Here is a 17,720-nt window from a genome sequence, read left to right as displayed (position 1 = left end):
TCTCAACTCAGAGCTGGCTGCATTTCGGCGGGGGGTGAAGTGGTCCCTGGGTATAGTTGGTATGTTGGCTTGCAAAGTGCTTTGGGATTAAGACACTTGGGGTTGGATCCAAGTCGCACTGAAGCCCATGGGGACCTTTCCAGTGACTGCGATGGGAGCTGGGTCAGGCCCTCATGGAGCTGCAATGTGTTGATAGCAGAGTTTTCCTGTAGCTGGTTTGATCCATGAGATTCTCCTTTAGTGCCCATTCCCCTGGGTAAGAGGGCCCTGTGCGCCCTCCCGTCAGCGTGGAACCGAATCGCTCTCCCTACCTAAGACCATCTCCACGTCCGTTCCCAACTGCTCTCAATTTCTTCCACCCCTGTCTGTGCAGCTGAACCTGGTCTCAAGCGCCACCCTCTCCAAGAGCACTTCAGATACCTTTCCAGATGGCTTACCTCATCCCCCCACCTCCGCCACCGCCCCCATCACTCCCTTGCGGCAGGGCCCATCCGTCATCAGCTCCTCCACCTTACAGACCATGGGGGCCATTCGCAGGAGAAACCCTGAAAAATTCTGTCCCCCAATATCTTCAGGTAAGAGCAGCAGTGGGTGGGTCATTGATGCTCATGTGGTATGAGTTACTAGATTCGGTTCCTTCATATTCTCTCTCTCTCTCTCTCTCCCCCCCTCTCCAGAACTTGCACAGAATCATGAGTTTTACAAAAACACAGACGTCCGGCCGCCCTTCACATACGCCTCACTCATCCGGCAGGTGAGGAACCCCCTCCAGCTCCGGGGAGCTGTGAAGGCAGCTATGTCCTGATGTGGTAGGCTGTTTGTGATTAGGGCTGAGAACTGGGAGGCAGGACTCCAGGTTCCATCCCCAGCTCTGCCACTGACTCACTTTGTGATCTCCGTGGCCCTCATTAGCAAATCGGGACAACAAACTCCACAGGGGAGCATGGAGAGGGTTAATTCCTTAGGGGCCAGATCCTCAGCTTATGTAAATTGGTGTAGCTCCATTGCTCTGGTTGTCTCCAGATGACTTGGAGATCCTCAGGGAAAAGGCACTTCAGTCGTGTAAGTTGTTCATAGTAATATTTATTTCACAAAAATGATGAGGGTGCATTTAAAGACCTGCCTCTGCGAAGTGAGTTCCCATTGGGTGGATATCTGCCTCACCAACACCACTGGGCACTGGTTGCCCGCTTTTACTGAGAGTCTCATCAGAGAGGCCCAAGAACTGGTCCATGAAGGTGGTGATCCTCTCTTCATCTATAGTGTTGATCCATCCTGATGCAGTGTGGGAGGGGGGCCGGCCTTGCCTGTGCTATACTTGTTCTGTGGATAATTGGGGAACCCCAGTCTCCAGGGTCATCAGCCATCACCACGGACTCCACACCTTAAAATCCAGGAGAGATGGGGCATAGAGGGACTCAGCATCCCTGCCAGTAGCTCTGTGCTGTCTGGCCATTTGTGTAGCATTCAGAGCACAGATGCCACGGAGCAAATCCAAGGACAGGCTCTGGGGCTTTGGGTATAGTCTGTGCCACTCCGTTAGCTTCTCTCAACCCCTCTAGCCCCATGGATCAAATGTGTGAGCCTTTGATTTGCATATGCAAATATGCTAATGAAGAAATGCAAATCTGAGCACTCCTATTGTTCGCTCTTTCGCTCTGTGGGGATCTTCAGAAGCCCGTGCCTGACACAGACAAGGTTCGCTTAGAAGGGTGATTTCTGCCACTGTAACTCCATTTAGCTCTTTGGACAGCAAGATTAGCTGAGCTTTCTCTGAAGTTAGATAGTTGGTTCAGCACGTGTAACCTTTTGGCAGCACGGTCCAGTGGGTAGGGCATTGGGCTGGGAGTCAGGAGACCACCACTGAACTGCCGCACGCCCCGGACTTCAATAGCTCAGACATAGGTGAGAGGTTTATTGCAGGAGTAGGTGGGTGAGATTCTGTGGCCTGCGCTGTGCAGGAGGTCAGACAAGATGATCATAATGGTCCCTTCTGACCTTAATATCTATGAGTCTATAAGACGCTCCCTCTGCACCCGAACAGCAAGGTTTGCAGTGCTTGTGTGCTTTAAGATCTACGGGTGAGCCCCATCAACCTCTGGCTCTTCTACAGCTCACCCATTATTGCTGACAGGCACGATCAGTGATACAGACTCCTGGGATTGATGCTTTCTGAGTAATTGGTTTGGTTTTTTTGCCCCACCCACCCTGAATTCCAGGCTATCCTGGAGACCCCAGACAGGCAGCTAACGTTGAATGAAATCTACAACTGGTTCACGCGGATGTTTGCCTACTTCAGGAGGAACACAGCCACCTGGAAGGTAAAGCCCCACCTGGGATTTCATTCTTCACCCCCTCTCCATCGCTCGGAGCACTGGCAGTAAGTGGCAGGGTCTGCTGCCAGGGTGGCTTTTATTAGAGGTGGGCTCCAGATCACAGCTATGTAGGGCAGCTATGCATGCATCCTGGAGAAGTACTTTTCCCTCTGACTCTCGCCTATTGACATGGTACTTTGGCGGCTTCTTGACATTGGAATATGGGGACGTGGGGTTATTTGCTGCAGATTTTTAGCCAAGTCATACATCCGAGAATGGCCTTGAGCTGTCCCGAGTTGCACCGTCCTCAGCGAATCGCTGTCTGATAATGTTGTCCCGTTGCCTCGTGAGTCTTTCTTCATGGCCCCTCCAGTTGGTGGCATTTCTCACACTTAGTGGCGCCGTGTAAAGCCATGACACACACAGGTCCGTTGGTCTGAGACAGGTGCTGGGGGTGGCAGGAGTGAGTGGAAGGATGTTGTTGTGTTTCCCTGAGCAGTCGGAGCATGACTCTGGATGGGCACGATTCTCCTCACAGCACAAGGCCTGTGAGCCACAGAGGTCCCTCTGAAGTCCTAGGATGTAAGGGGTGCCCAGGAGCAAATGTCCCCTTGTTCCCCCGGGTTAATAGAGAAATTCCCATTTCCAAGTGTACTGGGATGTCACCGCTCGTCAGTGTTACAGGGCAAAACAGCCCTGCTGGACTTCCCAACTATGCTCCACCCCTGTGCATCCGTCATGCAGGCAAACACCCTATGTGCCAGAGAGATGGGCTCAACTCAGCAGCTGGCAGAGTTGGCTTTGCATCATCTGGCCTTGTATAAAGATGGAACTCTGTTGAACTACACCTGCTTTGTGGGCCGCTGGATGGTGTGTGCCAGGGTGCCCCTGGCGGGGGGAGGATTATGGGACTGGGGTGGCAGATTGCAGGGTTTCCGAAGGGGGTTACGGAGCAGCTAGTGTGCGAGCACCTAACTTACCTCTCTGTCTGTCTTAGGGCTTCCTGTAACGCCCATCTCTGTAGCATCTTGAGCGCTGTCGAACTGATCCCTAGGGGGATTGAGCACCTGTAGTTCTTAATGAAATCAGCAGGAGCCCCGAGTGCTTGGTTCCGCTGCAAAATCAAACTCTTCTTTTTTTTCTAAGCATTTATCTCTTTTCCCCCCCACCCCTTCCGCCCCAAGTGTCTTCAAACTCCAGGGAAGGTCAGATGTGAATGGCTGCTCACTAGGGTTTGTGCTCTCAGGTAGGGGCTGTTCAGTCCCCCAGGGCATCGTGCTGGAGTGAGCAGCTCCCTCAAAAAGGCTCAGGAACTAGGTCTTGAGCTAAACCTGTAGGTCTTGGGTACAGGAGAAGGGTATTAAAAAAAAGAAAAAAGGAAAAAAAAAAAAAGTGAGACGCTAGAAATAGAAAATAAGGTTAATGATAACCCGGGGGCTGGTGTCTCGCTGCACATAGGACGTCTCAGCCAGGCTGTAAAAGTCTCCAGAGCCGCCGCGGCTCTCGCTAGGATACCGATTCTCATCTGAGAGAATGAGGAGGAGGTTCTGTATGAGCTGGCTGCAGCCTGTCTTTCACCTTGGCAAAGAAGCGGGGAAACGTCGGGCTTGTTCTGAGAGAGGGTGGTGTTATGGGTCAGGCACCGGCATGGGGCTCTGGAGACCTGGCTTCAGCTCACAGCTCTACCACAGACTGGCTCCGTGACCTTGTGCAAGTCACTTCATCTTTCTTTGCCTCAGTGTCCCCTCTGTCAAGGGAGGCTACCAGTCCTTCCTCTCTCGCCCTGTTCAGACTGTAAGTTCTTTGGGGTGGAGGAGCTGTCTCTTACTGTGTATGGACAGTGTCTTGCACAGTGGAGTCCTGAAGTCAGTTAGGGCCGCTCGGCTTTCCTTCCCCGTTTGTTGGGATTCATGGCACCAGGACAAGACAGGGTTCCCCAGGCAAGGCAATGGAGCTGTGATCTCTACGTGCCATGGAAGTCAAATCTGCATAGAAGCCTAGACCCCCCAAAACCTGAGCTTCCAGATGCATGCAGGATTAACCCCGGGATGTCAGTAGATTTGCACCCACTTACCCCAGGCCTGAAGCTGGCCCCTTGGCCCTGCGGTTCGCCATGCACCTCCCCTCTGTTATTCAGGCTCCATTCCTTCTCAGTGCCTTTTCCATTCAACGGTTCAGGTCTAGATCTGGAGAGACCCTCACGGGGAGGCTGCAGGGAAAGACTGGGGGAGCGCCATCTCCGGTGGGGAAGGCACAGGGGTCGCGTTCCTGCTGCTGGGCACCACTGCTTTTCAGTCAGCCCCCACCCCCTCCACCTCATGATCCCATCCTCCAGACATGACATAATTCTGCCAGTGTCACAGGCAGCCCCTGATACAATCGCTCCCTCAGACGGGAAGCCAGAGTCATTGTGTAGCCTCAAACCCTAATAAGAGCTCGGCCCAGCCGGCTGCCTATTAACTGAACTGAGAGGAAGAGCGGGAGGTGGGATGAACTGAAGGGAATTGTCTCCAATGGAGTATGGAGTCCCTGACTCACCTGCAAGCTCCAGACTGTTCTTTATCATGTGTCTTGCGGTAGTGCTGCGAGATCCCGGCTAAATCAGAGCCTCCTTGTGCTTGGCGCTGTACATAGCCGTAGCACAAAGCCGCCCTTTCCCCCAAAGAGTTTACTATCCGAATACAATGGGGGAGACAGAAGCACAGAGGGGAAGAAGTGACTTGCCCGAGGTCACACAGCAGGTCAGCGGCAGAGCCAGGGATTGGACCTAGGTCTCCTGTCCTCTGCAGCAGCATTCCTCTCCGTGCACCTGACCCCGGGGCTGGTGGGGATAGTCACATTGCTCATGCCTAGTATTGCTAGTTCTTGTGCAACTGAGCGCTAGGAAGCTTTGGGCGCTGGAAGACCTCCCTGCACAAGCCTCAAAAGCCTGGTGAACCTCCATGTTCAGGGCTGTGGCTCTTTGGTTTTCACCCATCCACCCCGCATGGCCCTTTATGGCTTGATCCTTCTCTGCCCCTTCCCCCACTGATGGGCCTCATCCTCTTTTGGGTTGCTTTTATTATTACCATTGATCCCTTATATTATTTGTACCAGGACTTCCCTGTGCTAGGCTCTGTGTAACAAGGACAGTCCTGCCCCCAAAGAATTTACAACCCAAGTCAAATGTTCCTAATGGCATCCGATGCTAATGCTAATGGGGATGAGCAATTCTCCAAGCTGGCTTCTCTGTGCCCCGGACAGCATGGCCTTAAGCGGGCCTCAATTAGAGCAAAGCTCAGAAGGTTCGTTTCAGGTCAGTGCCCAGAAGTATAGGTGAATAATCCCAGCCTTGAATGACACCAGGTGGGGAATCGCTCAAGTAGGTGGTTCTTGTGCTGGGATTGGTATACCCCACTGGATCAGAAGTCCCATCAGAGTCGTCTCTCTTGCAGCTTTCATTGCTTCCAGCTCTGGAGCACAGAAGTTCAAGGGCTGCTGAGAGCGTAGGGGGTGGGAATATTACATTCAAAAGAAGGTTTGGCTGGTGGGGGTGAGGCTTCCTAATTGAGCCAACCCAGTTCACTCACCCTTAGTTGGCATGTGCCTCTTACAATGAATAGTTTGCTGCTGGTTGTACGGCTGGCTAGCGGTGGTTTGTATAGGAAGCCGTTCAAGGGTATAAGGAGAGAATGAATGGTCCAATGGTTAAAGCACTGGACGGGGATTCAGGAGACCTGGGTTCAGTTCCCAGCTCTGACACGGACTCCGTGTGACCTTGGGCATGTCAAGTAATCAGTTTGGGCCCCAGTTCCCCATCTGTAAAATGGGTTTAATAATCCATTCTTCATCTGCCTTGTGTTTCAGCTGGGAGCTGTCCAGGGCAGGGACTGTCCTGTACTATGGGTGTTTGCAGTGCCCAGCAAAATGGGACCCCATCTCAATTTGGAGCATCTAGGCACTGCCATAATGGGGGAAATTAATGAGAGAGACTTGTTCATGTTGCAGTAGAACAAGCACTCACTCAGTCAGTGTGTGGAGCCATCGCTTTGGTGTTCAAGTTCTCTGTTACTGTTCTCTAGAAACCCCCCTGTGTTGAAACCATAGTTTGTTTGTTTTCCTGGTATGTATGTATATGTATTACAACAAAATTCAACTCACTTTAACTCAAAGTAACATGGATCAAAGCACTTAGAGGGGCACTATGAATATAAAACTTAAAAGAAATATCTTTATCTGTGATTCAAATAACATCTTTTAGGATCACACTTTTTATACTAATGATGCATTCTTGAAGGTCTAATAAATGATTGCTAGATGTTTTAATCAACTATTATAGATTCCAACAGCTCAATAAGTCACTTATAACCATGGTGTATGACTAGAGTTTATCACAACGGGGTTTTTTCTCTGTGGAAAATTTTAACTTTTCATTGGAAAAAATTTTTTTGATTCTGAAATGCCACCACACCATCTCATGGGATTTGTAGTTCAAATGTCTCGTGCCCCCATTCTCCTCTATAAGCCAGGGTCCCTAGTTGAACTGCCTCTCCCATGATGCACTATTGCCTTCCCTCAGGGGCAAAGAAGGCTGTGCGTCATGGGAATTGCAAAACTGTGGTGTCATTTCTAAAGCAAAATATTTCAGTTTCTAGGCAGTTGGGTTTTTTTAAAATTCAAAATTGAATTTTCTGCAGAAAACTCTCTCTCTCTCTCTCTCAAAAATACTCAATTTTCCACTGGAGAACAGTTTCAACAGAAAACTTTCCACCAGCCCTGCTTATAACACCATCTGCTGACATGCTTCTAGCTGTCTAGAACATATATTACTCATGTCTATAACAGGCTTCTAACATCTATTATTAATCTTTTATAACTATTTATCTGTGCCTCATGAACAAAAATACCTTCCATCTTTCATACCATTCAGACAAAGTATTTTAATAGGCTCTCTCCCTTTCAACTATTTGTCCCACTTTACTTTTCATGCTCTCGGCTGGGATAGTGGAGAATAGTTTGGTTAATTTCACTTCCTGCCGTGTTTGTTTTTTATTTATCATCATCTATTGTCAAGGGAATCTCCCAGGCACATGTGCATATTATATATTTTTAAAAGTATGATTTCATACAAGTCAAACAAGTGTCATTTGATAGGGATTCCCCTCAATCCTGCCCCAATCTCTGGAACGAAAAGGGTTCACAGACGAATTAATGATACCCAAGAGATGAAACAGACTCCAAGGCAGCTGGCCAGTTGGCATGGACATCTGATCTTAGTCCATCACCAGATCAGTGACCAAGACCAGGGATGTTTCCATGCCATAGACCCAAGTCCCTTGAGCCTGATATCTGGCAACCTGAGGACATCAGGCAATACCAGAGGTGTGCACCAGATGACTTGGCACTAGCAAGATTAAAGGCCCCGTACCTTAGCTGGCATAGATCGGTGCGTCTCCACGGACTTCAGCAGAGCCAAGCTGATTTACATCAGGTGAGAATCTGGCCCACAAACTTCAAGACTAGAAGGGACCAATGTGATTGTCTAATCTGACCTCCCACCTAGCAGAGGTCATAGAATTTTACTGACAGAAAAAAGCTTGGAAGCCTTTCCCGTAAAGTTTTGTACATCTCTCTCGCTCGCTCGCTTTATTAAAAACAAATTGAAAGGCCAGGCCCAAAACTAGCTGACAAGCGTCCCCTTTCCCAAATTGCCTGCGCCTGGCTGACTCACTGTGAATAATGGTGTCCAGGCAGGGAAGGGAGAGCCTAGGTCCCCACGTGTGCGTGTCCTGCAGGATCACAGTTCAGCGTTCAGGGCATTGCGATGTCTCGGGCTGGCAAAGCAAATTTTCAGGGCCCTTCGCTGGGGCTGCGAGACCTGGGCTAAGCTGTCCTGAAATCTTCTGAGCTACCATTGACTGTTTTAGGCTGCGATGGTACATCACAAAGAGCTTGTTTCAACAATTAGTCCCCTTCACTCACTCTCGTATGCCTTTCAAGGGGCACAAGGGCTGGTGCTACCCTGCTCACTAGACTAGGGATTAGCGTTCCAGTTCTCCTTTGTTCAGACATCCCTATTCCTCATCTCTCCATCTGCACACACCTCACTCTCTCTTCCCCTTTGTTTCCTTTGTTATCACTTGAACTTTTCTCTGTTTTCTTCCCACTTCGTCTCACCCGCCTGCTTGTCAGGATCTGACAACCCGGAGAGGCCAGCCTGGTGCAGTAACATGGATTTAGAACCCACCCCCGTTGGAGATAAGGGGTTAGAAAGTTAATTTCTTCAGCTCAATTAGGCCTTTGTGCATGGCCAATCCGTCTCAGCCCTTGTGCAAGTGTACCAAGAACATAGCTCCCGGGGGGTGAGAGGAGAGGGGTATCCCCTCCTGTGGAAGGGAGAAAGTGGCCTGTAGAAATGTGCCCCCCTGTTTAGCCCGACCCTTTAATTCCCTTCCACTGCACAGAAGTGAGCTGTAGCATTAACCAGTGCTCTGGGTAAGAGGTCAGTTAAACAAGCCCGGGAAGGACTCCAGTCATTTGAACGGCTCCATGAGTTTCCTGCACCAGTCATCGACTCCCCCTGATGGCTCACGTGGAGCATTGCACTTGCAGGGGAACAGCTCTTTGCACGCCAGGCCAGCACAGTGCATGAGCACTTCTGCCAGCACTGCCCCGCACGGGTCGCATTGGGGATCTCACCCCCGCAGCGATCGCACCCTCAGAGCTGGCAGGTTTGTTTCTGGCTTGGGGGAACGCCACTTCCACACCCGTCGCTCTCATTAGAACCTGGCGCCGTTCACGGGGGGTGAATAATGGTTAGAACAAGGGACGGGGAGTCGGCACGTCTGGATTCCCCTCCTCACCCAGAGTCAGGAATAATGTCCAGGATTTAGAGGCTGGGAGTCGGAACACCCGGGTTCTATTCCTAACTCTGGGCGTGTTCTGTTTCTCCTGACTGCCTCAGTTTCCCCACCTGTAAAACAGAAACATTACAATTTAGCCGAACTGGCCAAAATTTTTCATTCTAAAACATTTGAGGATGGAAAAATTGCCTTTTCTCCTCCTCCCTCTCCCTTCTTCTCCCCCTTCAACCCCCCCCCCCAATATTTTGCAGAAAACTGTTTTTTTCCCCTAAATTTGTAAATTTTTTATAGGGAAAAACTGAAATGTTCTAGTTTTGGAAGGGGGTCTCCACCCATCTCTTTTTCCTCCTCCTTTTTGCTGTCTTCCTTCTTCCATTTTGCCCCTGAAAAGAAGCGGGGCCAGAAGTGGGGGAGGGGGAAAAAGTCTTAGTCTTTAAAAGCAAAAAACTTGTTTTGGATGGGAAACATTATAATAAAAACCCTTACATTCCCCCCACCAACCAGCTCTGACATTTCACCTCTTCCCTAGAATCCCGGCTGATCAGCAGGTAGGAGGCGCTGGGCAAGCGCAAAGCGCGCAGAGAAGGAAGGAAGTGAGAGGCGAGGAAGGGGTAGTGGCGTGTTTCGGCGTGACGGTGCATGCAGCTGCAACAGCAGAGAAATCTCGAGCACGATGGGGTGGGGGCAGGGGTTGTGAGGGAAATCAGGGCCGGGGCATAAAGCAAACATCATTAGACAAGGCAAAGATGAGAGGCAAACAGAGCAGCCAAGCCTGGCACTAAATAAATACTCTGTCGAAATGCAAAAGCCACATCACAATAAGGCAAGGAGGCTGCCTGAGAGCAGAGGATCTGAGACGAGGCGGGAGAGACCTCCCCCCACGCCTCAAACAGCACCCCAACACCAGCCCGGCTAAGCAGGCGTGTGACCTTACCCCATGGTGGGTGCACTCGAAACACTGGGTGGTTTAACCTCTTCTGGGAGCCTGGACCTGGTAATGTCAGACCCCCCGCTAATAAACTGCCCAGGTTGGTTTTTATATCTCAACCTGGCTTTCCTCACCCATCCCAATGTCCATTTCACAAGAGAACCATTAAGACTCGGGGCCATGCACTTCCAAGGGGTTATTGCTCTCTTGGCCTGCAGTCCCACGTGTTATAACAGCCACAGTGGGTCCGTCTACACTACAGTCAGGATGCATGATTGCAGCATGTGTAGGCATCCCCGAGCTAGGTTTGGCTGAGCTATTTTGGTGGGCTAGCAGAGAAGCCACAGTGTCCTGTGCTAGGTCATATCGGTTGGGCTTGTACCCCGTGCCAGCGTCCGCAACACTGTACCTTCACTGCTATCTGTAGCGAGCGAGCTCGATCAAAGCTAGGTCAGATATGCCTCCGTGTGCTGCTGTGTAGACATCGCCTGTAAGAGCCCATTCAGGCAAGCCCTGCACTGGGCTGTGCCTTGAAATGCAGCTTTATAGGTGTTGGGATCTGGATCTTTGTCCAGTGGAAGACAAAAGGGAGCTCCAGCCATGAGTGGCACCTAGATAGACATGGTGGGCTTTCCGGTGAGAGAGGATCTACCTGTTCCTGGGTGGGCCACATCGTTCCTACCCGTGCAATGTTGCATTGAAGTGTCTTTGCATGCAAGTCACTGTCTAAGGAGCTGCTTCTGTTGAGAACCAGGCTGGTCTAGTGGTTAGGGCATTGGCCTGGGAATCCGGAAAGCTGGGTTCAGGGAGGAACTGTGTTTCACTGTGTGCGTTTTTGCTTAAAAAAACCAAACCACCCACGTCAGTGAATCTTAGAGCCCAGATCAGCTGATTCAGGCTTGTGCTCCAGTTTAGATGTACAGGCTCATGCTGGAGCCTGGGCTCTGAAATCTAGTGAGGGGGGGCGGGTGGGTCTGAGAGCCCAGACTTCAGCCCAAACCAGTCCTCTACCCTGCTATTTTTAGCCCGTAAGCGCGAGCCTCATGCGGCCAAATCAGTTGACCCAGGTTCTAAGACTTGCTGCTATGGGGTTTTTTTGTACATACCTTATATGTTTGTACAGCACCTAGCAGAATGGGCGGCCTAATCTCAGGTGGCATCCCTTGGCACCATTCGACTCTCAGCCCGTGATCTGGGTACTCCATTGATTTGCATGGATTTACATCTGCATCCCCCAGAGCAGAATTTCCTTTATGGAAAAGCCCCTGTTGAAGTCAATAGGGATGAATCCATGACGGGGTTCTATCCTAAAATCCCGCCGCACTGAATAGAGAATGTGATCCTATCTGGAGGTATTTTGAATTCTGTTGAATTCTACAGCAAGGAAGAGAATTCTCTGTTAAATTACATAGAATGGTTTTAAAAAAACAAAACAAAATTCTTTTATTTTCCATTCAATTCTTCAGCACTCTCTCCTGGCCTTCCGAATGATTTTGATTCATTTTCCTCCCACTTCGTGCCCCTATTAATATATACACACACACCCATGACAGCATTGTACAGTAACGGTGGGATTCTGCTTACATTTGGGTTCCTGAGTCATTACTGTACAGTGCCGGGGTATTATTTTTTAATAAGGGTTGTGGCCTTGCTGTGCGTCCCTCCTTTAATCTGGTCTTTGTTTGAAGGAGGAATCCCAAATACACACAGGAAGGGAGGAGGTGGGAGCTGTCCAGGAGATTTATTCATTCTGCTGTGTGCTAAAGGAAGAGCTCTGTTTGCTAGCCAGAGGGCACGGGTTGAAGGGTAGTGGGATCCAGTGTAGATCCCATCTGCCAGGTGACACCTTAAGGGAAAAAAATCCCGCTCCAAGCATCCAAACTCTTCTTCATCAAAGCCCCCCTGGTCAAAGTCTCTTTCAGGGGGACGTGCCACTGTACCGAAGAGCTGAGGGCGAGAGGTTCCCAAAGCGACGTCTTGGGGCTCCTGAACCAGTAGGGGGACCTTGGCTTGCCGCAGATCGAGCCCCTTGCTTGGTGTCTGTGGCAAAGGTCTCAAGTTCGGGGAAGGAACCCCAGTGAAAGAACCTCCCTCGTTTCCCCCCGCCCCCATTTGTTTCTAATGAGAATGGCAGAGCTTTTCTTTGCCAGTGGCCACGAGCTTGCTGCATGTGCCCCCTGTTTGTGGGAACAGCAATATGAGACCTGAGAGGCACCAGTGGGAACCCTCTCCCATGAGTGTTGGCACAGCTGCGGGAGGGGATGGGTTCGATTTCTCGTGCTGCCACAAGACTCCCTGTGTGACCTTGGACTAGTCACTTAGGCACTTCTGAATATTTTACCCAAAGTGACTTAGGAGCCTAAGCTGCACTTTCAAAAGTCGCCAAGAAACTTAAGTCCCACTAACTTTCTCCTAAGGCCCTAAGTCTGATTTTCCTAAGGAAACGGTTGCTGGCTTGTTAGGGGTACGTCTACACTGCACTTTAAAACCTGCAGCGGCAAGCCTCCGAGCCCAGGTCAACAAAGGACTGAAAACCAGCTGTGTAGACTCTTGTAACCCCTTCCAAGGCTTCAGAGGCCAAGCCCCACAGTCTGTACAGCTGTTTCTAGCGCTGTAGCATGAACCTTGTGAGACCGAGTCTGTAGACACCGGCGCTGAGACTCACTGTCACAGATTTTAAAACGCAGTGTAAACATGCCCGGTGCTTTTGAGAGTGCTACTTTTAATCTCTCTGTGCCTCAGTTCCCCATCTGTGAAGAAGTGGGAGTAATCCTTCCTCTCTCCCATGCCTTAACTGTTTTAGGGCAGGCACTGTCTCCCACTGGTTGTGTGTACAGCGCCTAGCGCAATGAAGCCCCGATCTCAGTTGGAACCTCCAGGCAGTGCCGCACTAGAAATAAGAATAATGCAGAGAGGCTGCTGACCCAGCATCCACACTGGATGTATCGGGTAATGGTGTTGCTTTGGCAAGAGCGGATGCATTTGTTCAGGGCTCGGGGAGGAGTCATACTTTTTTGTTTGATTTTGGGGGTTTTTTTAACGCAAAAAGAAGGAAACGGTCCAATTGGATGAGTTTTCAGGAACTGTAACACTTTCCAGGGAGCGGGTTTTGGTCCCAGTCCCTGTCTCTCCTTTTGCCATGTTGTCTTGGCTGGTTCCTTTGTTTATGCGGCCCCCGTTCAACCTTTTAAATTGCTGTTAATGTTTTAGCGTAACGAATTAGTCTCTCATCACGAATCAGGACTCGAAATAAAAAAAAAAAAACCCTCTGAGGCCAACTTCCTGAAATTGGGGTCATTCTCATTTGCAAGGCAGAGAATCTGAGAACCTTAATGCAAGGAAATTTATTCAAAGGCAGAGCCCCGGCGTGATTAGGCCCTTTGTAATTATAGCTCGGAGAGATTCCACTCCAGCCTCCTGCCTCCCTCATGGATTAGCAAGTGAGTCGGAAAAATACACAGGATTTAATTAGAGGCAAATTAAAATTGGTAATGAAATAGGGGCAGTAGCAAATGGCAGGGAGTTGGAAGGGGAAAGGGGGAGCCGGTGTCTCTCAGGGCTGTGCCGTCTGCCTACGTGTGTGTCTCTTTATTTTACATTTAGAAATGTAAAGATGGGCGACAGAAAGGAAAAAGGGAAGGAACGGACTTCAAAAAAAAAAAAAAAAGCCCGCTTTGCCAAGCGTCTCCAAGCTCAGAGTGGCGATGACTGCTTCTTGTGTGCCTTTCTGATGCAGCTCACCCCTTCCCTGTCCCAGTCTGCCTTTCCTTTCCCTCCGCCTCCCACCAATGGCTCAAGATCTGGCTGAGCCGAGACTTGTGGAGGGCCCCAACTTGCCACCAGCTGAGCACCCTCAGCTCCTGTTGGCGCAAGTGGGAGCTCAGAGCGCTGGGCAGTCTCACAGGATCGAGGTTGTTGGGCCTTGGGAAGGAAAAGGATGGGGTCGGGGGGGAGAGGCTGTTTTATCCCCAGGCCGGTTGGTTGAGATGAGGGAGGTGGGGATTCCTTCTGCAGGACCCTGCCTGCCGTCTCTCCTCCCCCTCTCCCTGGCTGGGGTAAGATGCAGCAAATGCTTTTGTTGAGGGGGCTGGGGGAGGTTATATATTCCCTCTAAGGGATGTGACTAGAGGTCTGTGCTGAGTGTGGTGGTTAGGGCATTCGCCTGGGACTCAGGAGACTTTGGGTCCGTTCCCTGCTTGATGATTCACTTCCTGTGTGACTTTGGGCAGGCCAATTAGTGTCTGTGCCTCTCAGCTCCCCACCTGCTGAAGGGGGATTCTTGCCCTGCCCTGCCTCCCAGGGGTGTGATGAGAAGTGCATTAAAGACTGAGATGCCAGGGTCACAGGGGCCATAGAAGGGCCGAAGATGGCTGTCTGGGCAGGGTATCAGAAAGGGTGCCGCCTGCCTGCCTTGGAGGGGTGCGATATAGCGCAGGGGCTTGTCCCCAAGCCCTCTCCTCACCTCAGTGCAAGGGGCCCGGAGGGGGATGCCGCTTTCCGTCAGCAGAGGCAGCGAGCGATTCTCCTCGTCTCAGATGGCTAGCTGAGCGCACCGCATTTGTGGCTCGGCGATCGGCAGTGGGCTATGGTGGGCAGGCCATCAGTGACTAGAATTTACCATCTCGGATGGCTCTCAGGCCAGATGCTGGCGGGGAGGTGCCCACGCAAACTGGCATGAAACAAAATCCCCAAACACCTTAAGTAGCCATGAAGACTAAACCCCTTCCGCCGCCCCTTCCCCTCCTTGGAGATGATGTCCCGAGGGGAGAAATGCAGCATGGGAGACACCTGTACTGGCATTGGCCAAGCAGTGTCTGGAGGGCTTCCATCTCTGGGCTGTCGGTGCCACGCTATTGACGAGTGCTGCTGTCACGTAAAGCCCCCCAGGTCAGCCCAGCACGCAGGCGGAGGTGGCAAACGTCCCAGCGCCAAGGACGATCCCAGTGGTAGGACTGTCTAGCTCAGCAAGTGCTGTAGGTTGCCGTCCGCCCTACTTATAAAGTGTGAGGGAGCTGTTTCCAGAGCAGCCTCTGTGTGTGGTTCCACGCAGCCGTCGCTGTTAGTGTGTAGTTCTGTCCCCCGCCCACAGGCCGACCTCCCTGAGTAGCTGCTGAGCAGAACGTGGCTGGCTGAGAGCTTCCCCACCCCTACTGCTGCCAGCCACCCGTCAGCACGGGAGGTGGGTTTGAGGGAGGCTCGGATGCTGGTGAGCAGGGCTGTAGGGGAGGAGGAGCGCACTGGCTGACAGAGCCGGCTGTGGGTGGCAGGGAGGTGTCTGCGGTGTATCTTCCGTCCGCTTTGATTCTCCCTTCTGTCCCCTCCGCAGAACGCCGTGCGTCACAACCTGAGCCTGCACAAGTGCTTTGTGCGAGTGGAGAACGTCAAGGGAGCCGTCTGGACGGTAGACGAAGTCGAGTACCAAAAGCGAAGGCCACCAAAGATGACGGGGTGGGTTTTTCTTCTTGCCCGCCTGCCCCTGAGAACCTCCTCTGTGGGGAGCTCAGCTGCGAAGGCAGGATCCTAGCTTGCCTCCAGGGCACTAGCGAGGAGGCGTGGCAGACGAATCCTGTCACACAGGAATCACTGCAGTGTGCCGCCCCAGGATTTCCACCACGACAAGCCTCACCTGCCATGTGCTCTTTCAGCGATCCACCCCTTAGCCTGTTAACCCTGAGATGGGGCCTGAACTGCCAAGTCTGGATTAGAAACCCCCACAGCTCGGGGATCTTCAGACCCCGGCTTTGGTACTGACCCACGCTGGCACTTCCTTGAACGTGCCTCTTTCCCATGCATGCACCCAGCTTCTGAAGCTAAACCCTATGCACTGCTCACAAGCATGCTCAGCCCCTCGCGCATTCGCAGCTGGGCATGTATGCACAGTGCTCACGCTTGCCAACGTGCGACTTGAGCATTCATCAGCTTGTACATGGGCTTAGCCACGCTGACCCGTGCAAGCCCATCGGGGTGAAACCCGCGCAACGTGCAGAGGATCCCCAGCCACGTGAAGGCATTGTTGCCGGCACCGTCAGGGAAGAGCTGCTGACAGAGGCATGGGCTTGACTGCTAATCTCCTTCTGCCTCTGGCAGCCTCCTGGAGGGCCGAGGGGAAGAGGACAAGACAAAGAAATGAGGAGAAGGGGGGAAGAGAATTCAGGGGTGGAAAAGAGCGATACAGATAAAGAAATGGGGTGGAAAGAAACTGACAAACAAAGGGAGGAAAAAGACAGAAACCTACGAGGGAGGGAAGGAGACAAAAATGTAAAGGAAATGCTGTTGTTGACTGGGTATAGGCCTGCAGGACTGTCCTTTAAAATGATGGCCAACCCCCTTTCCTTATCCGAAAGTTGTGGGTGGCAGGAACAAGTCACGAGCGGATCCGGGCTTGCTTGGATGGATCAAGCCCAGTGTGGATCAAGGGAGAGATGGTAAAATTGTGAGATGTCTAATGGCCATCCTTCATTCCTTACCTGCCTCCCTCTGCTGGCAGCAGGGCATGTGTCCAGGCTGGCCCATGGGCAGGGCAGCACCGTGGGGAAGTTGAAGTGCCAGGAGTCTGCTATTGCTTTGCCCTCCGCAGTGGAGCCCCATCTCTGACCGTGCCGTTCCCTGGGCCAGGAGCTAAGAGCCGCTTCTTTTTGTTTCTCATTTGCAGGAGTCCGACTTTAGTCAAAAACATGATTTCAGGACTCAGTTACGGAGCACTTAATGCCAGCTACCAGGTAAGGCTCCTACACTGATACCAGTCAGCTTGGGCTTGTCCTCTGCTCCTGCCAGACCCTCTCCTCCTTGCCAGAGCTTTTCTGTGGTGCAATGGCCCAAACCAAACCAGGAGAGACACACTCCACAAGCCCCACAACTTTGCTCAGCAAGAGAAAACCGTGGAGTGCAGCTATCAAATGCACCCCACTAAGCTGGGTTTATTAACACCTTGCCCTATTGCAGTGGTTCTCAAACTGTGGGTCCGGACCCCATTTTAACGCAGTCGCCAGGGCTGGTGTTAGATTTCCTGGGGCCCAGGATTGAAGCTTGAGCCCCACCACCTGCGGCTGAAGCCTGAGCCCCACTGCCCAGAGCCGAAGCCCGAGCCCTTGGGTTCAGCTCTTGGTGCAGAGCTCAGGTTACAGGCCCCCCCACCTGGGGGCTTCAGCTTTGCCACCCTCTTCTCCCCCTGGGGTTGTGTAGCAATTTTCGTTGTCAGAAAGTGTTTGCGGTGCAACAACGTTTGAGAACCCTGCACTATTGGATCACTGACACCAGTCATCCCGTAACCCTTCAGCCCCCGAACGCGAACCCCTTTGAACACGTTGTTGTTGTTTAATACCAATCATTTGAGAGCCCTACCTCCCGTGATACATAATACAGGAGCCCCCCGATTGGTTGCTCTTGGATGATCCAGGTGCGCTAACCCCAGTGATTCCCTATTCCTTGGCTACCAATAAGCTGGGCATCCTAGCCTCCCCAGCGTCCTGCCCATCGCAGAGACATTGGCCCCTCGGAGTCTTGCTCTCCCTTTCCTGGGCCCGTGGTAGGTTGGGGAGCAGCTGTTAATGGATGGCAGCCAAGGTGAGGCATGGCATAGCCAGCTTCTACGTAGCCTTCGTCTAGCTGTTCTCCACACGGCGCCCAAACTCGTGT

The 17,720-nt window shown here is 51.7% G+C and overlaps 1 protein-coding gene across 6 annotated transcripts in view; it reads left to right on the top strand.

The window, feature by feature from the left end:
- FOXP4 (forkhead box P4) overlaps positions 1-17,720 on the top strand; it is a 142,187-nt gene that overhangs the window by 112,656 nt on the left and 11,811 nt on the right. For all 6 annotated transcript variants that reach the window (XM_078849758.1, XM_073319692.2, XM_073319691.2 and 3 more), the window contains 5 exons: positions 374-575; positions 678-754; positions 2,220-2,321; positions 15,412-15,533; positions 16,738-16,804. In XM_078849758.1, coding sequence (XP_078705884.1) covers positions 374-575; positions 678-754; positions 2,220-2,321; positions 15,412-15,533; positions 16,738-16,804 — 570 coding nt within the window. The remainder of the gene's footprint in view (positions 1-373; positions 576-677; positions 755-2,219; positions 2,322-15,411; positions 15,534-16,737; positions 16,805-17,720) is intronic.

The sequence above is a fragment of the Lepidochelys kempii genome, chromosome 21 (assembly GCF_965140285.1).
Source record: "Lepidochelys kempii isolate rLepKem1 chromosome 21, rLepKem1.hap1, whole genome shotgun sequence".
Classification (NCBI taxonomy): Eukaryota; Metazoa; Chordata; order Testudines; family Cheloniidae; genus Lepidochelys; species Lepidochelys kempii.
The sequence above is the reverse complement of the archived record's forward strand: the minus strand, read 5'-3'. Positions and strand labels throughout refer to the sequence as shown.